Source organism: Chroicocephalus ridibundus, chromosome 4 (assembly GCF_963924245.1).
Source record: "Chroicocephalus ridibundus chromosome 4, bChrRid1.1, whole genome shotgun sequence".
Lineage (NCBI taxonomy): Eukaryota > Metazoa > Chordata > Aves > Charadriiformes > Laridae > Chroicocephalus > Chroicocephalus ridibundus.
In genome coordinates, this window is record NC_086287.1 from 19,138,362 (window position 1) to 19,155,174 (window position 16,813).

At 41.6% G+C, this 16,813-nt stretch overlaps 1 protein-coding gene across 12 annotated transcripts in view; it reads right to left on the bottom strand.

Moving 5' to 3' along the window:
- BRSK2 (BR serine/threonine kinase 2) overlaps positions 1-16,813 on the bottom strand; it is a 324,645-nt gene that overhangs the window by 153,564 nt on the left and 154,268 nt on the right. For all 12 annotated transcript variants that reach the window (XM_063331693.1, XM_063331692.1, XM_063331686.1 and 9 more), the window contains exon 2: positions 8,999-9,093. In XM_063331693.1, the coding sequence (XP_063187763.1) occupies positions 8,999-9,093 (95 nt within the window). The remainder of the gene's footprint in view (positions 1-8,998; positions 9,094-16,813) is intronic.

Consider the following 16,813-nt stretch of genomic DNA (forward strand, 5'->3'; position numbering starts at 1 on the left):
GGGATAGATGGAGTGAGGCCTGGTTTACACTTAACAAATGATCAACAAAATGTTCATGTTGGATAGAAGAATGCAAAACAAACAAAAAGAGCCTGCATCCCCTAGCTAGGAGTGCAATGCCAGCCCTTGGCTCTCAGTTGTACCACTTACATATCCATTAGGTGACACATTTTGTCTGAGCTGGGAAATTCATAAGCTATATGAGGCTAAGAAATGATTCTTAACAGAAAGGTACTGCTGGTGTACAAGGCATCACACAGTTGTTTCGGCAAAAATTTAAGACGCTCTTTGAAGAAAGTCTTTGCTCAAATGGCTTACCTGCTATATACAGGGATGGACTACATCCCTTAATTTGGATGGATCAGTGTATTGATGTTTATGGTGCTTATTCTACATGATAGATGCAGGGTCAAATACCTAAGCCAATCCTGGTCTCAGTCAATCTACTTAAGGATTGATGTCCCATTACTGCTAGAGCTCTTCTGATGTAACGCTGGTTCTCTTTCCAGGAGCAAAGAAAAAAGAATTAAAAGGTTTCCAGACAAGAAGTTGGAATATGAAATACAAACCAATGTAAAATGGGAGTCAAAAGTCTTTTCTTCTGCATCCCAGAAAAAAAGAGTTTAAGATAGAAAATACACAACAACTTAAACCACACTTGCCAAGTTACCCTTGGTCCTTAATGAAATCACTCTGCAAAGCACATGCTGTGTTTCAGCGCTGAGATCCCAGCATCTTTCTCCTCCTAAACTGTTTACAACCTTTTACAATGACACTGAACAAACACTGGCATGGCAAAATCATAAAAACAGAATATAACAGTTTCTAAAAAACCCAGAATACATTCTGGCACAATGCACACTCATTCGTTTCCAGCATGGGCGGCAGGGTGAGGAATCATTTAAAAAATCCTATACTGTTGCTCTGGTGCTTATAGATATGGTTTTCAAATTGCTCAGTCAATACTGCATTCGCATTGCTGATGGCATCTGAGTTTCACTTTGAGTTTTACTCTCAGTCCAGAAAGAAATTGTGTGAGCAAAGAAAATTATTTTTTATAAAGAGCTGTATAAACTTAAAAAATCTCTCTGTAGTTCAGGTGAGAAAAAATGCAATCCTAACTCCTTTTTTGCTTCAAGATTTGGGAAGTGATTTTATCCATAATCTAAAATGCATTTTCTATCTGTAAATGTGGCCAATTCTACTTATGGCTCCACCAGAACCCACTCTCCCATGGCATCCTCTACTCTGCAGACTGGGATACGTTTCATCCTACACCTCTTCAGACTGATTAACCACAGAACACCACTAGTTGAAGTGCTGGTAGAAAAAGTCCATTAAAAGAGGTTTTAGCTTAAGTCAGATCAAAATCCAATGACTTTTAGCATTTTTCATCAACCTTCAGTGAGCCAGGAAAAAAAAAAAGAAGTAAAGTTCTGAATGCACCAAAGAGCCTGCAGCTCCACATTGAAAAAAGCCATCTTGTCAGAGCCATGGTTCACATCTGGAGCTAACAGAGACTACAGCTCCAGGTGGCTCTGCTACAAAGACCACCCAGGCTGGACAAGTCTGAAGCTTCAGGTTCCTGGACCAATTGGGTGTCCAGCCAGGCAGAAATTCTGGAAATACAAGGGGTTACAAACCCTGTATGCCAGTCTCAAGATTTGCACACTCCACACCTCAACTCCACAAGACCGAGCCTGGAAGCTAACCTTCACCTGGGGTTCCCCGTGCCTTTCAGGGTAACTCCTACTGTTGTCCGTCCCAGGAAACTGAGCATCAAGCCTGACAACAGCTGAGGATCCTGTTGCTTTCTGCCACTCGCCCATGTAGCAATGCTTTGTAGGGTCACATCACTCTAGCAGGAGATGCTGGGTCTGCCCTACAGCTATGGACTCTTGGAGCCTGTCTCAAGACTTCCTACATGTTGGCTTGATAACCTAGGGCTCACAAGTGGTGGGAGTCCCTGCAAAGTTAGGACTTTCCAGGTTTCTGCTTTGGTCTGCTTTGGAGATGGCAAGCAGGACTCTCTAACAGCCTCAGAGAGAGTTCAGAAGAAACTTAGTCTTTGATACATTGGGAGTTCACTGAGCCAAAGTTATTTCGGAGAAAACATTTTAGTGAATCAGCATCTTTTGATAAAACTAAGCTTTGGCAAAGGAAGAGGAGAATTCCCAGAAGCTTCTGTACAGGAAGCAACATGAAGTCAAACTATGGTCTTTCTCACCCCAAATGCAAGCATGGTGCAATTACAGTGGAAACAGATAAAGAGAAAGCTGAACAGAAAGGGGTTTTACACACTAATTATGGACAGCAGCTTCACAGGTGTGTGAGCACTAGAAGGCAGAGAACATTTAGACATCTCATCTCTGGGAGCAGTTATTTCCCTATCCAGGCATTATGGTTGTGATCAAGTGAAATGAATGGAAAAAGCATTCCTCGACTTCAACTAGCCCTATCCGGGGCTCATGAGGAGCATTTATTGCTGCATGACTAAGGCAGCGCATGAGGATGGTAGACTGTCTACGTCTATGTGTTTGCAGTCACAGGGTTGTGGGTAGAACACGTTTCATACAATAGAGGTTTGAACCAGACTGCTATAATACAAGTCTGTGGAATTACAGTTGGTTGGAAAAAATAGAGCCAATTATTTTTATAGCTTGCCCAAATGCCTCAATTGATCATACTAACTTTAAAAAGCAAAAGGCGCTGTGCACACTTGACAGGTTTGTTCCTCTGACAGGTACATCATGTGCTCGTGATTCCTGTTTAATTTCCTTCTTTAAGAATACCTCAAACTGTGTTCCTTGTGGGTGTGGTGGGAAGTGGAGGCGGAGAGTGATTCTTCTCTGAAGGAAAATACAATTACCCAACTTCTTTAAATGCTCAAACATATGACAAGTGAACAGTCTTTCAGCGCTCCCCACCAGCTACAGTTTAAAACAAAACACTCTGCATTATACATTCAGTAACAGATCCCTACTCCCAAACTCCCTCTAGCAGAAGGGAGCCAGGGAAAAAAAGCGCCCCTTTTATTTTCCCCGTGTTTTTCATATTGCAAGGTGCTTTTTTATCTCTTTGAACTCAGAAGAGAGACTCGCACTCATGAAGCTGTGCTGTGCTAACTGGGTTGCTACTGGAATACAAACTAGGGTCAGAGAGGTGGGGGGTGAGTGTGTTTGTGCACTTCTGGTCTTTGATGAGTGCCAATCATTCCTGCAGTTTGTTCACCACCTATGCACTGTCAAACATACACACAGACACGCAGACACTTCTAATCTGTTCTCTTCCAGTTCTAACAGCAGACAAGTGTGTGGTAATTCTCCAGGTTAAAGAGAAATCACAATGAGGGTCGAGAGTGTGTGCTTTTAACAAGCGCGTGCAGCAAATGTGCAAGGGACAATCCATGTAAGTGTGAACATACTCATTTGTACATTGCAACCTGCATGTTCAACAGCAACTAAAAATATGAATGTCAGCGAATACACACATGTTTGAGGGAGATTTATTTTCCTTTATCCCTTTCATCGTTTTTTGCTATGAATACAAGGTCCTCTGGGTGATTCTCCTCTCTCAGCAATATGTCAATCAATCAGAAGAATAATAGATGAGTGCCAGCAAGTTACCACAGTGTTTCTTAATCAGGGATTCCTGGAAAGTTTAATGAATGCTTTAAAACCTTTTCTTTAGGACTTCTGTATAATAAAGGGAAATACTTTCCCTCCTATTTGCTATTTTTAATATGACCATCTCCAAAATTTTTTATGCCAGTATTCCAGATTAATTTAAACACAATTCACTGGTGAAATCATATGGTCTCATTCCTTTGTTCTTTTGTACCCAACAGTAGGGGTATTCAGTGGGATTCAAAAGCAGCTTAACACCATTTCCACTGCAATCAATAGTAAAACTTCTAAATACTGCAGCCGGAAAACAATTAGGCTACTATTGAATAAGTTAAGAAAAAATTCTGATTTGGTGAAATTCAGGTTTGGCATTGGTGAGTTTGGCTTTGCTAACGTCAGGGAAACTGCACTTGTTATGATCAAAGCTGAATTTTAACCAAGTCATACTATTCAGTCCGTTTCTGCATCAGATTTAGCTTCTCCCTGACACTGTTCTGGTATTCTGGTAATGATTTCTGTAGGCCAGGCCTCCAGTCAGTAGCTGAGGACAGTCTTTTGTTTGAAAAGTCTGAAAATTAGGTATTCCAAAGCAAAGATGCTGCTCTCAAGTATTCCCTTCTTCAACTTCGCGTTGGGGGGGCACTAAATTTCCGTTTCTGCAGATAGCTTGCACAAGCGCCTCTCTTTATGCTTCAGACAGAGATAAGTGACTTTTTACAGATTTCAAGTGTGTGATTAGAAATTCACAGCTCCATGGACTTTAAGGCCAGAGAGGCTGTTGTGTTAATCTAGACAGAGCTAATGCATAGCATGGATCAGGAAACCATCTTCAACAACTTCCTGCTGCAAGTCCAGCACCTTAAGCTTAACTAGGAACTAGGTTTCAGAAAAATACACAGCAGTTAGATGAATTTTAATAATCTTTCAGGGGAGAAACTCAACAGAGCTTTTGGTGGCTTGTTCCAATTAGTAACTTCATCCAGTGGTCAAATAGGCCTAGTATTTCTACATTTAATCTGTCTACAGCTTACAACTATTAGTTTCCAATAAGCTTTTTGCCCCCAGGACTGTAATACCCTCTATCATCAAATGCCTATCCTTTGTATCAGTATTTACAGACGATGATTAAATTATGTCTTAACCTTCTCTCTAATACACTAGGTAGACTGAGTCCTTTGAGTCCCCCATAAAACATGAGCTCTGGTTGTTTACTTACTCTCTCAGATACTTTATGAATTGTGCCCAATTTCTAAACTTTTTCCTTGAAGAATGGGCACCTCAACCAGACATGGTGCATTTTCAGCAGTTTTTGCAATGAAACAATGACAGTTACTACACGACTTTCTCTAGCAAAAGGGGAAAAGACAGAGAAAAAAGGGAAGAAATCACTAAGTGGGAGAGAAAAGAAGAATGAAAGAGGTTAAAAAGAGGCAAAATAACAACTGAAAGAAAATGGAGAAGGAAGGAAAGACTCAAAGTACGACAAGGTATTAAAGAAATAAGTAGCTATTGAAACAGAAGCTGAGGAAGAAGCAAGAGATGACAAAAAGACCATGCAAAGCCGTGCCTATTTACAAGTATGCTTTTGTAAGTTACCTAGGCAGTTCAAAGAGGCTGACACTCAAACCTGCTGCCTATCCCTCAACTCAGTTATTTCAGGCAATTGGTGATCTCCAACAGTGATCATTGCATGATCCTCCCTCCTTAAGAACACACACTACACTTTTGCAGAGTTTTTTCGGAAGCAGAGCTCATTAGCACCACAAGGCACTAAACCAACCAACCAACCAACCTCCCTCCCTTAAACCCACCACGCGTGTTTCAATTGAGCTCCAAAAGAAAAACGTGGAAGGGACTGCATCTCTTCCCAACCCCCACCCTGAAAATACCTGCTTCTTTTCAAGGCAAGCACTGGAGGACTTGGTCAGAACAAACAAAAGGCACATACACACAAAGCACACATATGGAGCTCTGGGCTCCAGTCATCAAGCCTGGGACATCTGTGGCTTTCTCAGGATGCCTGCGTGTTCAAGTAATTAGTCCAAGGCCAGCTGTCCCCTTCTCGCTCTTCACCCTTTATGCTCCCCTTGCTTCTACTACCACTCTGTCCAAAGACTATTTCGTCTGATAGATCACCAAAAGAGTAGCTGTTTTGTTGTTTATTCTTTGGAAGGAAGGAGTGGGAGAGAACTGGTGAGGTGGTAAAGAGACTCTTCTGAGTACGTCTCATGAAATGCCTCAATGTTTCGGAACGAGCTTTGGCCACAACAGAGGAAAGATTTGCTTTAACCTTTATATTCTGAAGTTATAAACTCCAAACACTCGTGCTGGTACTGAAAAAGCAACCATCAATAGTGAACCTGCCTGTTCGGGAAAGCTTACTGCTTTATGGACACATTCAGCTCTTGTATTCTGGGCCTAATTTCCCTCTCAGTGATCTGGAAGTAATTCAGGGAAATCAAGGAACCCCATCTCAATCTCAAGATGCTCCCTATAATCCCTATAAAAAACTCCTTTCTGAATTCTTTCTGATGATTTGTGCTAGAGGAAGCTAGAGGCAACAATGCGAGGCAGGACTCCACATCTATGGGGGTTGCCACAGCGTGGCTGAAGAAACCCAGCTGAAGCTTTTTACCAGTTCTGTTAATGCAGGAGCGAGAACAGAACCAGCCCTTCTGTTCTCATCTGTGAAATTACATTGCTAGCTTTGCCCCAGAACCAGGCTCCCAAACAGTCCCAAGCTGGAGCTGGGAAAAGAACGCCACTCCCCAGCCTGTGTTTAGCACGTAAGGGCATGACAAAGCAAAAGGCTGGTGTGTGCATTGAGCAGCCCTGTCCTTTGATAGGGCTGCAAGCGCCTGGATGATACATTTACTGCAGCTTGCACTGCATCGTGCTTGCCTGTGTATCATCTCCATAGCAGCAGTTCTGCTAATTGAGACCAGCTGCTTCAATTCCAAATTCTTCTCTCCAGAAATATCGATACTACGACGTTATGATTAGAAGGCACTTTATCAAATGCCTCTCAATTCTGCACAGCTCAGACGAAGAGCAGCTGCAGAAAGGACAGTTGCCTGAACATACAAAATAAAACACTGCAAAAACACTGCAGAAATGAAGGCTGTAAGAAGCAAGTCAAAATAGAATAATGATGGCAGAGAAAGCAGCCTGCTGTATATGCTTGTGCCTGTCATTTTAGATGTTGAAAGGACTGCGAGCAGACTTCTTCCTTATGCTCTAGGATAAATGGCCACAGCACTGCAGTGTTACGGCTTCATGCGGCAGGTGTGCGTATTTGTCAGATCCAGTTTTTCTGTCCAAGGATGGATTAAAGTAAAATCCATCAATCTGGGCCTGGCTTGGGAGAGTAGCTGTGGTCTTGAATCATTTGGCTCCAGGAACTTTGCCCACTGGCAAAGAGAGTCACTGGAATTGATAAGCTAGTGGGAAGATTTGTGAAGTAGGAATGCCACCACACCACCATGACTTGGCTTCACAGTTGGCTATTTCCCTGTGGCTGCTGACTCCACACAGCAAGCTGTCGGCTGGATGCTTGGCAATGGTCACACTGGGATTGCCGAAAGCAGCAAGCATTCTCCCCCCTTTGGCAAGGCTGGATTAAGCTGGCTAACAGTACTGTCAATTCCAAATTCACTTAGAAGTCTCAGGCCCTGTCTGTGACCATCAGAGACAGGGCATTCCTGAAAAGACATCTGGTTACCGAGTTTATGCAAGAACCGGGCAAACCAAACCCATCTGTTGTTCCAACCTCCTGAGCACAGAGAACAGAATCCTTGAAAGAGAAAAATCTCACCAAGAATGGTCTGAAAATGAGAATCATGATACAGCGCGTCGTTTCCTCCTGAGAAGGATGTTGTACAATCTTACAGAAAACACGGCACGCTTCAGCATGTGGCTGTGTAAACAATGGCCTAACACACCGTTTCACTACTCAGATTTCATACTACAACTGAGGTAATGCAACACAACTAAAGCAGAGAGCTCAGTTTGCTATGCTAAGTGATTTGCCTCCTACTCTGAAAATCAATGAGGTAAATAAAATGTTTTATACAGATACCAGACAGCGTCTTCTCAGCAAACAAAATGCTCATGTTTTTTTAAAAATATTCCTACGATGTTACTCTGGAAAGTGTTTAGAGTCTCATTCAGATTTTACCATTTACACACTGTGTTTGCTTTCTTTGTGTTCCATTCATCTGCTGAATCTCCCTTTAAAGTTGCAGTTTTCTTACTTGTTTCACTTTCTAACTTTTGGTCTATACTAGAAGACTGTTTGAATCCATAGGACCGCAGGAGAGGTAATACTTCGACGAAATTCCAGAAAGGTAAGTCTGAACACATTACAATTGAATATAAACATTAAGAATCCTTCTCTGAAAAAAATAAACTTACATTGTATGTGTAACATTCACTGATTGCATATTCCTTTAATCTCCATTTTCATTCTGTTCCTAGTAAGGTTGCTATACTTACTTGTGCAGGAAAACAGTTGACACAGAAGTACGTATAAGAAACAGCAGTGTAAAGATACATGCTCCATGTGCTCATAGGGAAGCTACCTCAATAAAGGGCTGTACGCTGCACGCAGACCTGTTAGTGTCATTTGGAGGTGACAGCTTGATGGAAATTCTGTTGATTGCAGTACAGTTCTATTCCCTCCCATCAAGCTGAATTTAGCCTTTCTAGTCACCAAATCACATGAAAAAAACTTTTGTGCATACATTTATTTTATTTTTAGGTTTCCAAGATCAATCAATGACACTCATGTAAGGAGATGGATATCACAAGGCTAGGTAAAAAACAAATTAAACTGTTCTGAACACTACAGTCATTGGGACCATCAGGACAGACACTCTGATGGTTTCCAATGGCTCATCTCTGTGGAATGTTAACAGAATTACAACAGCTTTAAACAGTCATGGACCTTGGCGCATCAGATCATAATGAACCCATGCAGCAGAGGAACCAGTAGGAGTATTCAAACAACAGACTCACCAGCCTCTCTTAAATCTCTTCCTACTGACATTTGTACACCTCAGTCTGCAATGTACTGCAACTATATGCACTGCTGCAGCGGTAGAAGTCAGATGCCCGGCACACATCTGCCCCAGCAGAGAAGCAACAACTCCACAGCTGACTGTTTATTTTGTTCACAAAGCACAGGCATACTCCCATTTAATTTTAGCTGCCCTAGCCTCCCCCATAACTAAATTATTGTTATTATGCTCCACATAATCCTAGTACTGACAGGGATGTTTGTTATACGTAATTAAAGATATTAATTTTGCATGGAACAGAAGACACAGAGCCAAGAACTTAATTTTTTTTCAAATTTCCCATTAGAAAATTACCTTCATTAGCACCGACTCGCTGAGCTTCTCCCTGTTGACAATTTTTATCGCGACCTTCTGACATGTAACACAGTGAACCCCCAACTTCACAAGCCCTGCAGGAGAAACAGAGCAAAACAGGAAGGAAGGATTGGTTAGAGATAGTCACCGTTAACGATTTTTGCCCCCCACAGAGCAGTAGGCAACTTATATGCAAGCAAATTCCCACTAGTCCCTCCTCCAGCCAGATAAGGTCTTGTGAATAATGCAGACCCGGCAGCCCACGTTGTGACCATTTGGCAGTGAAGCTGCCAACATCCTTAATGCTGCTGCAGTTTCTGCCATCAAGGCTGTATTTTCGTTGAAGCACTGTACTCCAGCTCTCACCGCTCAAAGTGCATTCTACCAGTAAGAAGTGAACTTCTGCCAATTTAACCACATTAGGATAAAGGCTTTTGCTGACACCTGACATCAATGAAAGCTCAGAAATCAACACAACTAGATGGTCAAATGTCTGCAGCTTAGACATGGCCTCTATGTTTTTCCATCTCCTTCCAAAGCTTTCATGATCATAATAAAAAGGTACTTAATTATGCTTTCTCGTACTGTTTTGATTTACCCTGGTATATAAAGTTAATGCTGTGATGAATGCTGTTGTGGCGTGGAGGAACACCAACATATGCTGGTACAATTCTGAATTCTTCTTATTTGTTATTATTTACTGTATCCTTGTCCTCAAATAACGTAGAGTGCTGTTAATGATTATATTGGCAAAAGGATATGGATATCCCTGACAGGATCAGGATGTCTGAGCCATCACCAAAATATGGAATAAAACTACAAGAATTAAAAGAAAGAGGTAAGTAACATACATAAAGCATTATCTTCTGCAAAATTTTGACCTGAATCTGCTGATTTGCATGAAAGTACATTGAGATATCTCCCACAAGTGAGCTTAAGATAGTCCCCTGAGCTCTCAACTCTATCACCATTAAGAAAATTTGTACCCAGAAAAATTGTACTTTGTAGGTCTATTCAAGCGAGATCTCGTTTCCTTCAGCTTTTACTCTTGCCAAATGTGCACAAGCAGCACAACACCTGATAGGCTGGATCTCATCCCACTCCACACACAATATGCCAAATTGACATTTAGTTTAATTCAGTTATAACTGAACTAAGAAGAAACAGCACCTCCCTGGTGTCACTGAGACCGGCTGGGCTTCACAGAGCGTTTATGAGGAACGACATCGCACAGCAAGAAAGAGTCTAGCTCAGCTCACAGCTCCTGAGTTGGGTTGCAGTTAAGGTCCCGACCCCATCCCCTGACACAAACCATAAAGCCAAACACGTTGCTTTATCTGCAAATTGAACACAACAGATCTGCAGTACAGCTAAACAATGAACACAGGACTTCACACTTCTTATTGAGGAATGACTATATAGACTATTGCCTTACTACAAACTGTCCCCAGTGAAGTGAACTGGACCTTCATCAGGGACTCCAGCAATCTCTTGCAGCTACCTGTCCATCTTTTTGCCACATAGTTAATCATAAATTTGGAGCCATTAACCACTGGTTATTATGCTAAGAAATAAATTCCTGACTTGCTTCCAGTCACATCTCTTTTATGGCATGCTCAAGTGTTCTGGATATTTCTAGTCACATAATTTCTCAGTCTCATCTGGTTAAATGCTGACATCCTTACTTTTCAGCCACGGTATAAACAAGTTACAAAAATTAAGAATGCTGTGCACTGACAAATCCATTTGAAACTGTGAATAGCAATAGCCTGTCCTCTGCCTGAAGCGGCCGAAAAGCACAGCTGGGGGAAGATGCTGTGATGTCCGGCCAATCCTCACTCTTATGTCTGAATTTTGTCTATTCAATAAATTTATAATATTACCCACAGCACTACTGGCTCTAAGCTCACCATTCATAGCAGCTGCAGCCTTCCTTATGCTGCTCCCCTTTGGCTTTGTTCTGTGTTTGGATAGTGGCTACTTGGCACCACTTGGTTGAAAGTGTGTACAGTTTCAATCTGTGCCGACTGCTTCCTTCCTGCTTCCAGCAGAAGTCACAGCTCTACAGCACTCTTACAGCACTACCGCATCACTCTCTACATCGCTCCTAGTTACACTTTCAAATCTCATCAGAACTTCTAGCTCAGTCCTTTATATCTAGACTCCCAGGATCTGTGGCACAGTGCTGTACTGTAATGTGCTGCAGACCAATTATTTTAAGAGGTCAATAAAGGTTACAAACAACTGCTCTCTGTAACTGGTCCTTCACCCCGAAGAAAATATAAAGGCTTCTGGTATCTCACACTTCAGGGTTTGATTTCAAATGTTGTTGCTCCCAAATCAAGACATCTGTCCCACTGAACTTGGCTGATCTGTAAACTATTTTTCCTTTGTCCTCCCTGAAGCATCCTATCACTGAGTCTTAGAAGGGTTTTAACCATGAACTTCCACGATACCACCACGCTGTACAGGCAATCTTCACAGCGCCCTCTGTCCTTCTGGCTACTAACCTACCACAGAAACTCAAAAATTAAGATTAAACCCTTCTGTTTACTCCACTAAAAAAGTTAATCAATTATTAGAAGACACTGCACACCTTGCAAAAATCACACGGATACTGAATTACACTGATTTTATATTGAATTAATTTCATCAACCTCAAGAAGTCGTTCCTTGATTTACACCACAGTACCAGAGGACGGGATGAGAAAACAGATGTGAGATTTAATGCATTTTTCCTCTTCTCCCAATTTGGATTTTAAAAATCAAGAAAAAAAATGTCCTGCCACTGCTATCTGTTTTGTGGAGACGGAACTTTTAAGACAACCCTCTGAACAGCCCAAGACAGCACTTTTCACTGTACTAAATTCGCTGAATGAAATTTTAGGATAAAACCAAAACATGTTGCTCTGCCTTACCTCCTCCCCTCTCCCCTAGCCCCTTCCTTTTGACATTTGCATGCCAGCCTAAGCAACACCCCCCTCCCTTAGTAAGTCCATCTATATGATAAGGCCCTCTTGCTACTACAAGGAAATCATAATTAAGCTTGGGCAGGAAGGGCTTGCACTCAGGGCTTCTGTTCCTGCCCTGTAATTCCAGCCTAGTGTACAACTACTCAGAGATGACTTACACGGGAATTTGAACTCCTGTGGGCTTCTGATGCTTAGGAATCCCTTTTCCTGACACAGAGAACATAAACCATTCAAGATGTATTATACATCTGCATAATGACAGACCCTTAGAGAGAACAAGAAGCAACTATGTGAGTAAACTGCTGAACTATTATTGAAATGGAAGTGGCAGAAATGACTGCTTAGAAACAAGTAGCCAAGGTATGTTTACAGGGTTGTGGAAGTGGCTGTGGATCTTCCAGTTTTTGTTCTCCTGTATACGCAGCTGATAATAAGCACTTCGAATCTATAGCAAACCTCCAATACAAATGTGTCAACAAGTTAGGCACTTACTTGTAAAGCTTATCTATACACTCAGGGCAGCACAGGTACCAGTGTGGTCCCCAAAGGAAAACAAACAAGGTTGCCACACTAAGAGGATATTTTGTGCGGGCTTGGCTTAAAGCAAGTCTGCCAGGCAACAAATAGAGTTTGACCTTGTCAGCTTCCTGAGTAATTAACCCCTCAAATGCAGGCAAGTAATCTTCATGATTGTTAAAGTTAATTGTGGTCTGTCCTGGCAGAAAATCCAAGATGCTGTGGGAATCAAGCACTTGAAGCTTTCCCCAACCACCCACACAGCTGTCCCACCCACTCACTCCTCCGGACACACTTCAGATTTCCATCCATTGGTGGTTGCTGTGGGATCTCGGGCACTGATGTGCCGGGGCGTTCAAGCAGGCTGTTGCCTCCTATGAGCTGCAAACATTGGGCTGCTTCTGATCTTAGCCACTGAACAGCACCAGAACCAGCCCTATAATCTCAGGTTGGGGAGCAAAGAAGAAAACATCAACACACTGAAAAGCAAGGGACGCGTAAGCTAACGTTGTCTTTTCATTTCTAATTAACAGCCATCAATTGAAAACCAATGAGCATGAGGAACCCCTGATGACACAAGGGAAAGATGCCATTCAAGGAGGGCGAGCAAAGGGAAGCGCACAGGCCTGACACAGCCTAATGCTGCACTGACCGGCTAACAACCACGCCTGAGCATTTTGCTGCTGATAAACTCCCACTCTTTGGATGCTTAAAGATACACAGATCTTTTCTGAAATGGACAGGAGCTTCTGTGATGAGCGAGGGACAGATTTACATGAGCTGGACAGATGGACAGCCCATCCTGAAGCAGTAGAGAGAGGAATTCTTCATTTTACCCAAGAAGAACGTACTGTGGGGACGGAGAAAAAAAAGCTTCCCTCCAGCTGAGACAATATATTCACTGTGAATCCCTGATCGCAGAGAGTCATCTCCGTGGCCTATACTGTAACCGACAATCACCTCCATGACTTTTCAGCCAAGGACGGGATTTCAGAAAAGGCTGATTTACTTTTGCCTTCCAGTTTGTGTATTAAATTTCTCCAATGCAGACTGAATAAAACACTAAGATTTCGGAGCTGGTGCTATTTCATATTCACTCTACAGTTGTGTAAATAGCAGCATGAGGGAACACAGCTGTGGATAGTAACACCTTACTAAGATCATTATTATGTTATTACAACTCTTCATTAGAGAAAGAAATATTCTGGGCACAAGAGAGAACTGTTTTTCACTCCTATCCAAACTTGGAGTCTGCCAAAGATACCGATCTGAAACAAATTATCATTTCAGGAGAGAGACTAATAAATAATGAAACAACATTGTTGTTTAAATACAGCACTTACGGTATATTCATTGTTAATAACTAATGTTCCCACAGTCTTTCAGAAATGTTAAACACAAGTAACTCATTATCCTGATTTTTAACCATAAGGCAAATAACTACTTCAAGGAGTGGAATGAAAAATTAGGTACATTTGCTACATTTAATACATATGATTTTTCCAATGGTATATGGAGGTCTTTCATTTTCTTTTGAAATAAAACCAACCCAATGCCCTATTTGTAAGTATTGAATAAATTTCTGTAGTAGGGAAACTAGCCACTGATTTCAGATGGTCATCTGCAAGCCGCATGTTGCTTGCTCTTCATTTCACTTCAGAGTGCACTGTCAAAAAACTTAAAAAACATCTGAGTGGAAAGGCCTGGTCTGACCACTAGTATCTCTTTTGGCTGGATGAGCAATTAAAAGAATGTCTAGAGAGAAATATCATTCCTCTTTTAACTTGAGTTAGCTAATTGCCAATTAATTCAAGTCAATGAATACTCTGCAAATGTTAATCTAGGCACTGCAGGACACGAACATTTGTGGTTTACTTCAGGGCTCACACTAGTACTGGTAACAAACTATCTCAATTAAAGGAGGAATAAAAATCTTAGGCTGAACAAACCCAAGTACACTGATTTTTAAAAAGCTTAGTGTGTGTACACTGTTGCTGCATATGAGCTTTGTATATATGATCTTTATATACAAGTAATGTAATTTCTCCCCACAAATTGGAGGCTGCTGTTGTAAATCTTAAAAGTATTTATGGATGGTCATTCCTGAAAACTACATGCACCAGCATTTGCAAGATCTGCAAACCTTCAAGGATGCCAGTTTAGAAAATCGACCCTTAAAGCAAACAAAAGCATTAATACAAATCAAGTGGAGCGTAGGACAATGCTTAAAGTGTAATATTCTTGCTCTTTATTCTCAGTTATCTTCACAAACACTGTAGTTTCAATTAAGGTTAAATCAGCTCAGTTACAGTGTCTAACTCTGCTGACTGCAGTGAAGTTGCTTTAGATCTACAACAGTGGAAAACGGATTAAAATTTGGCCCAGAGCAACATGATTTCCATAGCCGTAAAATAAGGATAGTAACACTTACTTACTTGCCTTGCAAGGGCTGTAGAAGGATTAACTGATTAATCCTTGCAAAGAATGTTGGAAAGGGATCTAAACCCTATGCAAGTTTTACATGTTACAACCAGGGAAACTGCATCTTAAATACAATCTGGAAAGAAGAGTCTAGATAATTTCTTATTAATAGCTTCCATTTCATTTCCCAATTCTTTTAGCGCATGGATGTCTGGTCTCCTACAACATGTATCTTAGGATCTTCTTAGTTGCACTGAGAAGAACTTTGTTACTGAGCATCCTACTTACGGAAACCAATAATTGCCCTTAATTGCTCAGTCTTCTCATTGAACAGATGTTTATTTTTCTATAGCAATTGTTATCTCTAATTATTGCCTTTAAAATAAACAGAGCCTTATATCAAGTGACAGACAAATTATACGGTATCAATTTATAATTGCATATGGGGAAAGGAGGTATAGCATCTAGAAATCTAAAAGGATGAGGATGGAACTACCCATGTTAGTAATGAAATAATTTGACCATGGGCTTTTCTACAGAGAGATTCTAGTGCTGCAAGGCTGTTCTTAGGGCTCATGCAACAACTGTTTCCAAATTGCATAAACTGTAATTACAGTAGGACTAAAGCCAGAGTTCAAACTCTCAGCAGGAGCATGGAAGGAGATGTTCTTCTGTTCCGAGATTCCTATGCCTCAGCTCAGAGCACAGGGAAGCTGCACACTAAATTGCTATAGCCTAGATGTATTCTCCTGAGCTACGAGTGCTGTCAACTGCACACTGGCTCGGCCAGACAAAGGGACACACTCCTAAGCTCAAAGACTGGTGAGAACAATGCATCAACTCAGATGTGACTGGATCCACATGCCTGACATTAGAGAACATGAGACACAGACAGGTATATGTATACATTGCGGCTCACTAGGAGCAGGTTTTACGCTGTATACCTCAGAGATTATGGTAGGATCATCCTCCAAGCTCAGCAGGATCAAAACACAGAGAACCAACATCACCTCTATTGATTTTTATCTTGGTCTCTTTCTTACAATATTTCATAAATCAATACTTCTCAGAAACACTTTGTGCCCCCTGAATATAGCAAAGAAAGAACGTGACTGTTGAGTCCTTTCGACATGCTCTCTTTCCCATCTTACCATAGACAGTCATGTGTCTGAAGAGCTCCCCCCCATGCCCTGAGGGAACCAGGACACAACGTTGGTAGGCACACTGGATGCTGCTTTTGTAAAATGCCATTATTTCATCAGCCAAACTCTAACAAACTCTTGAAGTCCTCTGGGATCTATCAGCAGCTTGTGATGTGTAGTGGGCTGAGCTCCTATTTCAGATCACGTCTTTGTTCCCATATAAATACGCTTAGGAGGCTAAGCTTTGCTGCCACAGGAGAAGTGCAGACTTCAGCCTCGAGCCTGAATGCATTTGGGGCAGCACTCCCACCCGCTGCAGGCAGGGAAAGAGAAGAGTGGTTTCACTGTTTTCAAATGAAAAAAAAAAATTAAAACATAACAGATCTTTCCATTGATGCACCAGAAAAAAGGTTCCCTTTTTAACATCTCTGGATGGGTACCACTTTTGCCCTCAACTCTCCTAGTCAAAGCTTTTTTTTCCAAGAGCTGTACGTCTCCTTGAAAAACTCTTTCTGAGGAACGATGAGGTCTACGTCCCCCTTCAGATTTCATTAATCCTTTGTCAAGAGATGACCAAAGATGGTAATTTTCAGGTATAGCAGGAAGCCAGCAGAGCTCTGTCTATCCTGCCTAAGATATCTTTTAGAAAACATGTCGCTATAATTAGGTAGCATCTGGGTAATGAGCCATAATGTCCCTGCTTGGTCCAGTGATCTGCTGAGAAGGGCTAATACACTAACAAGGAGGAACCCATGCACAGCAGA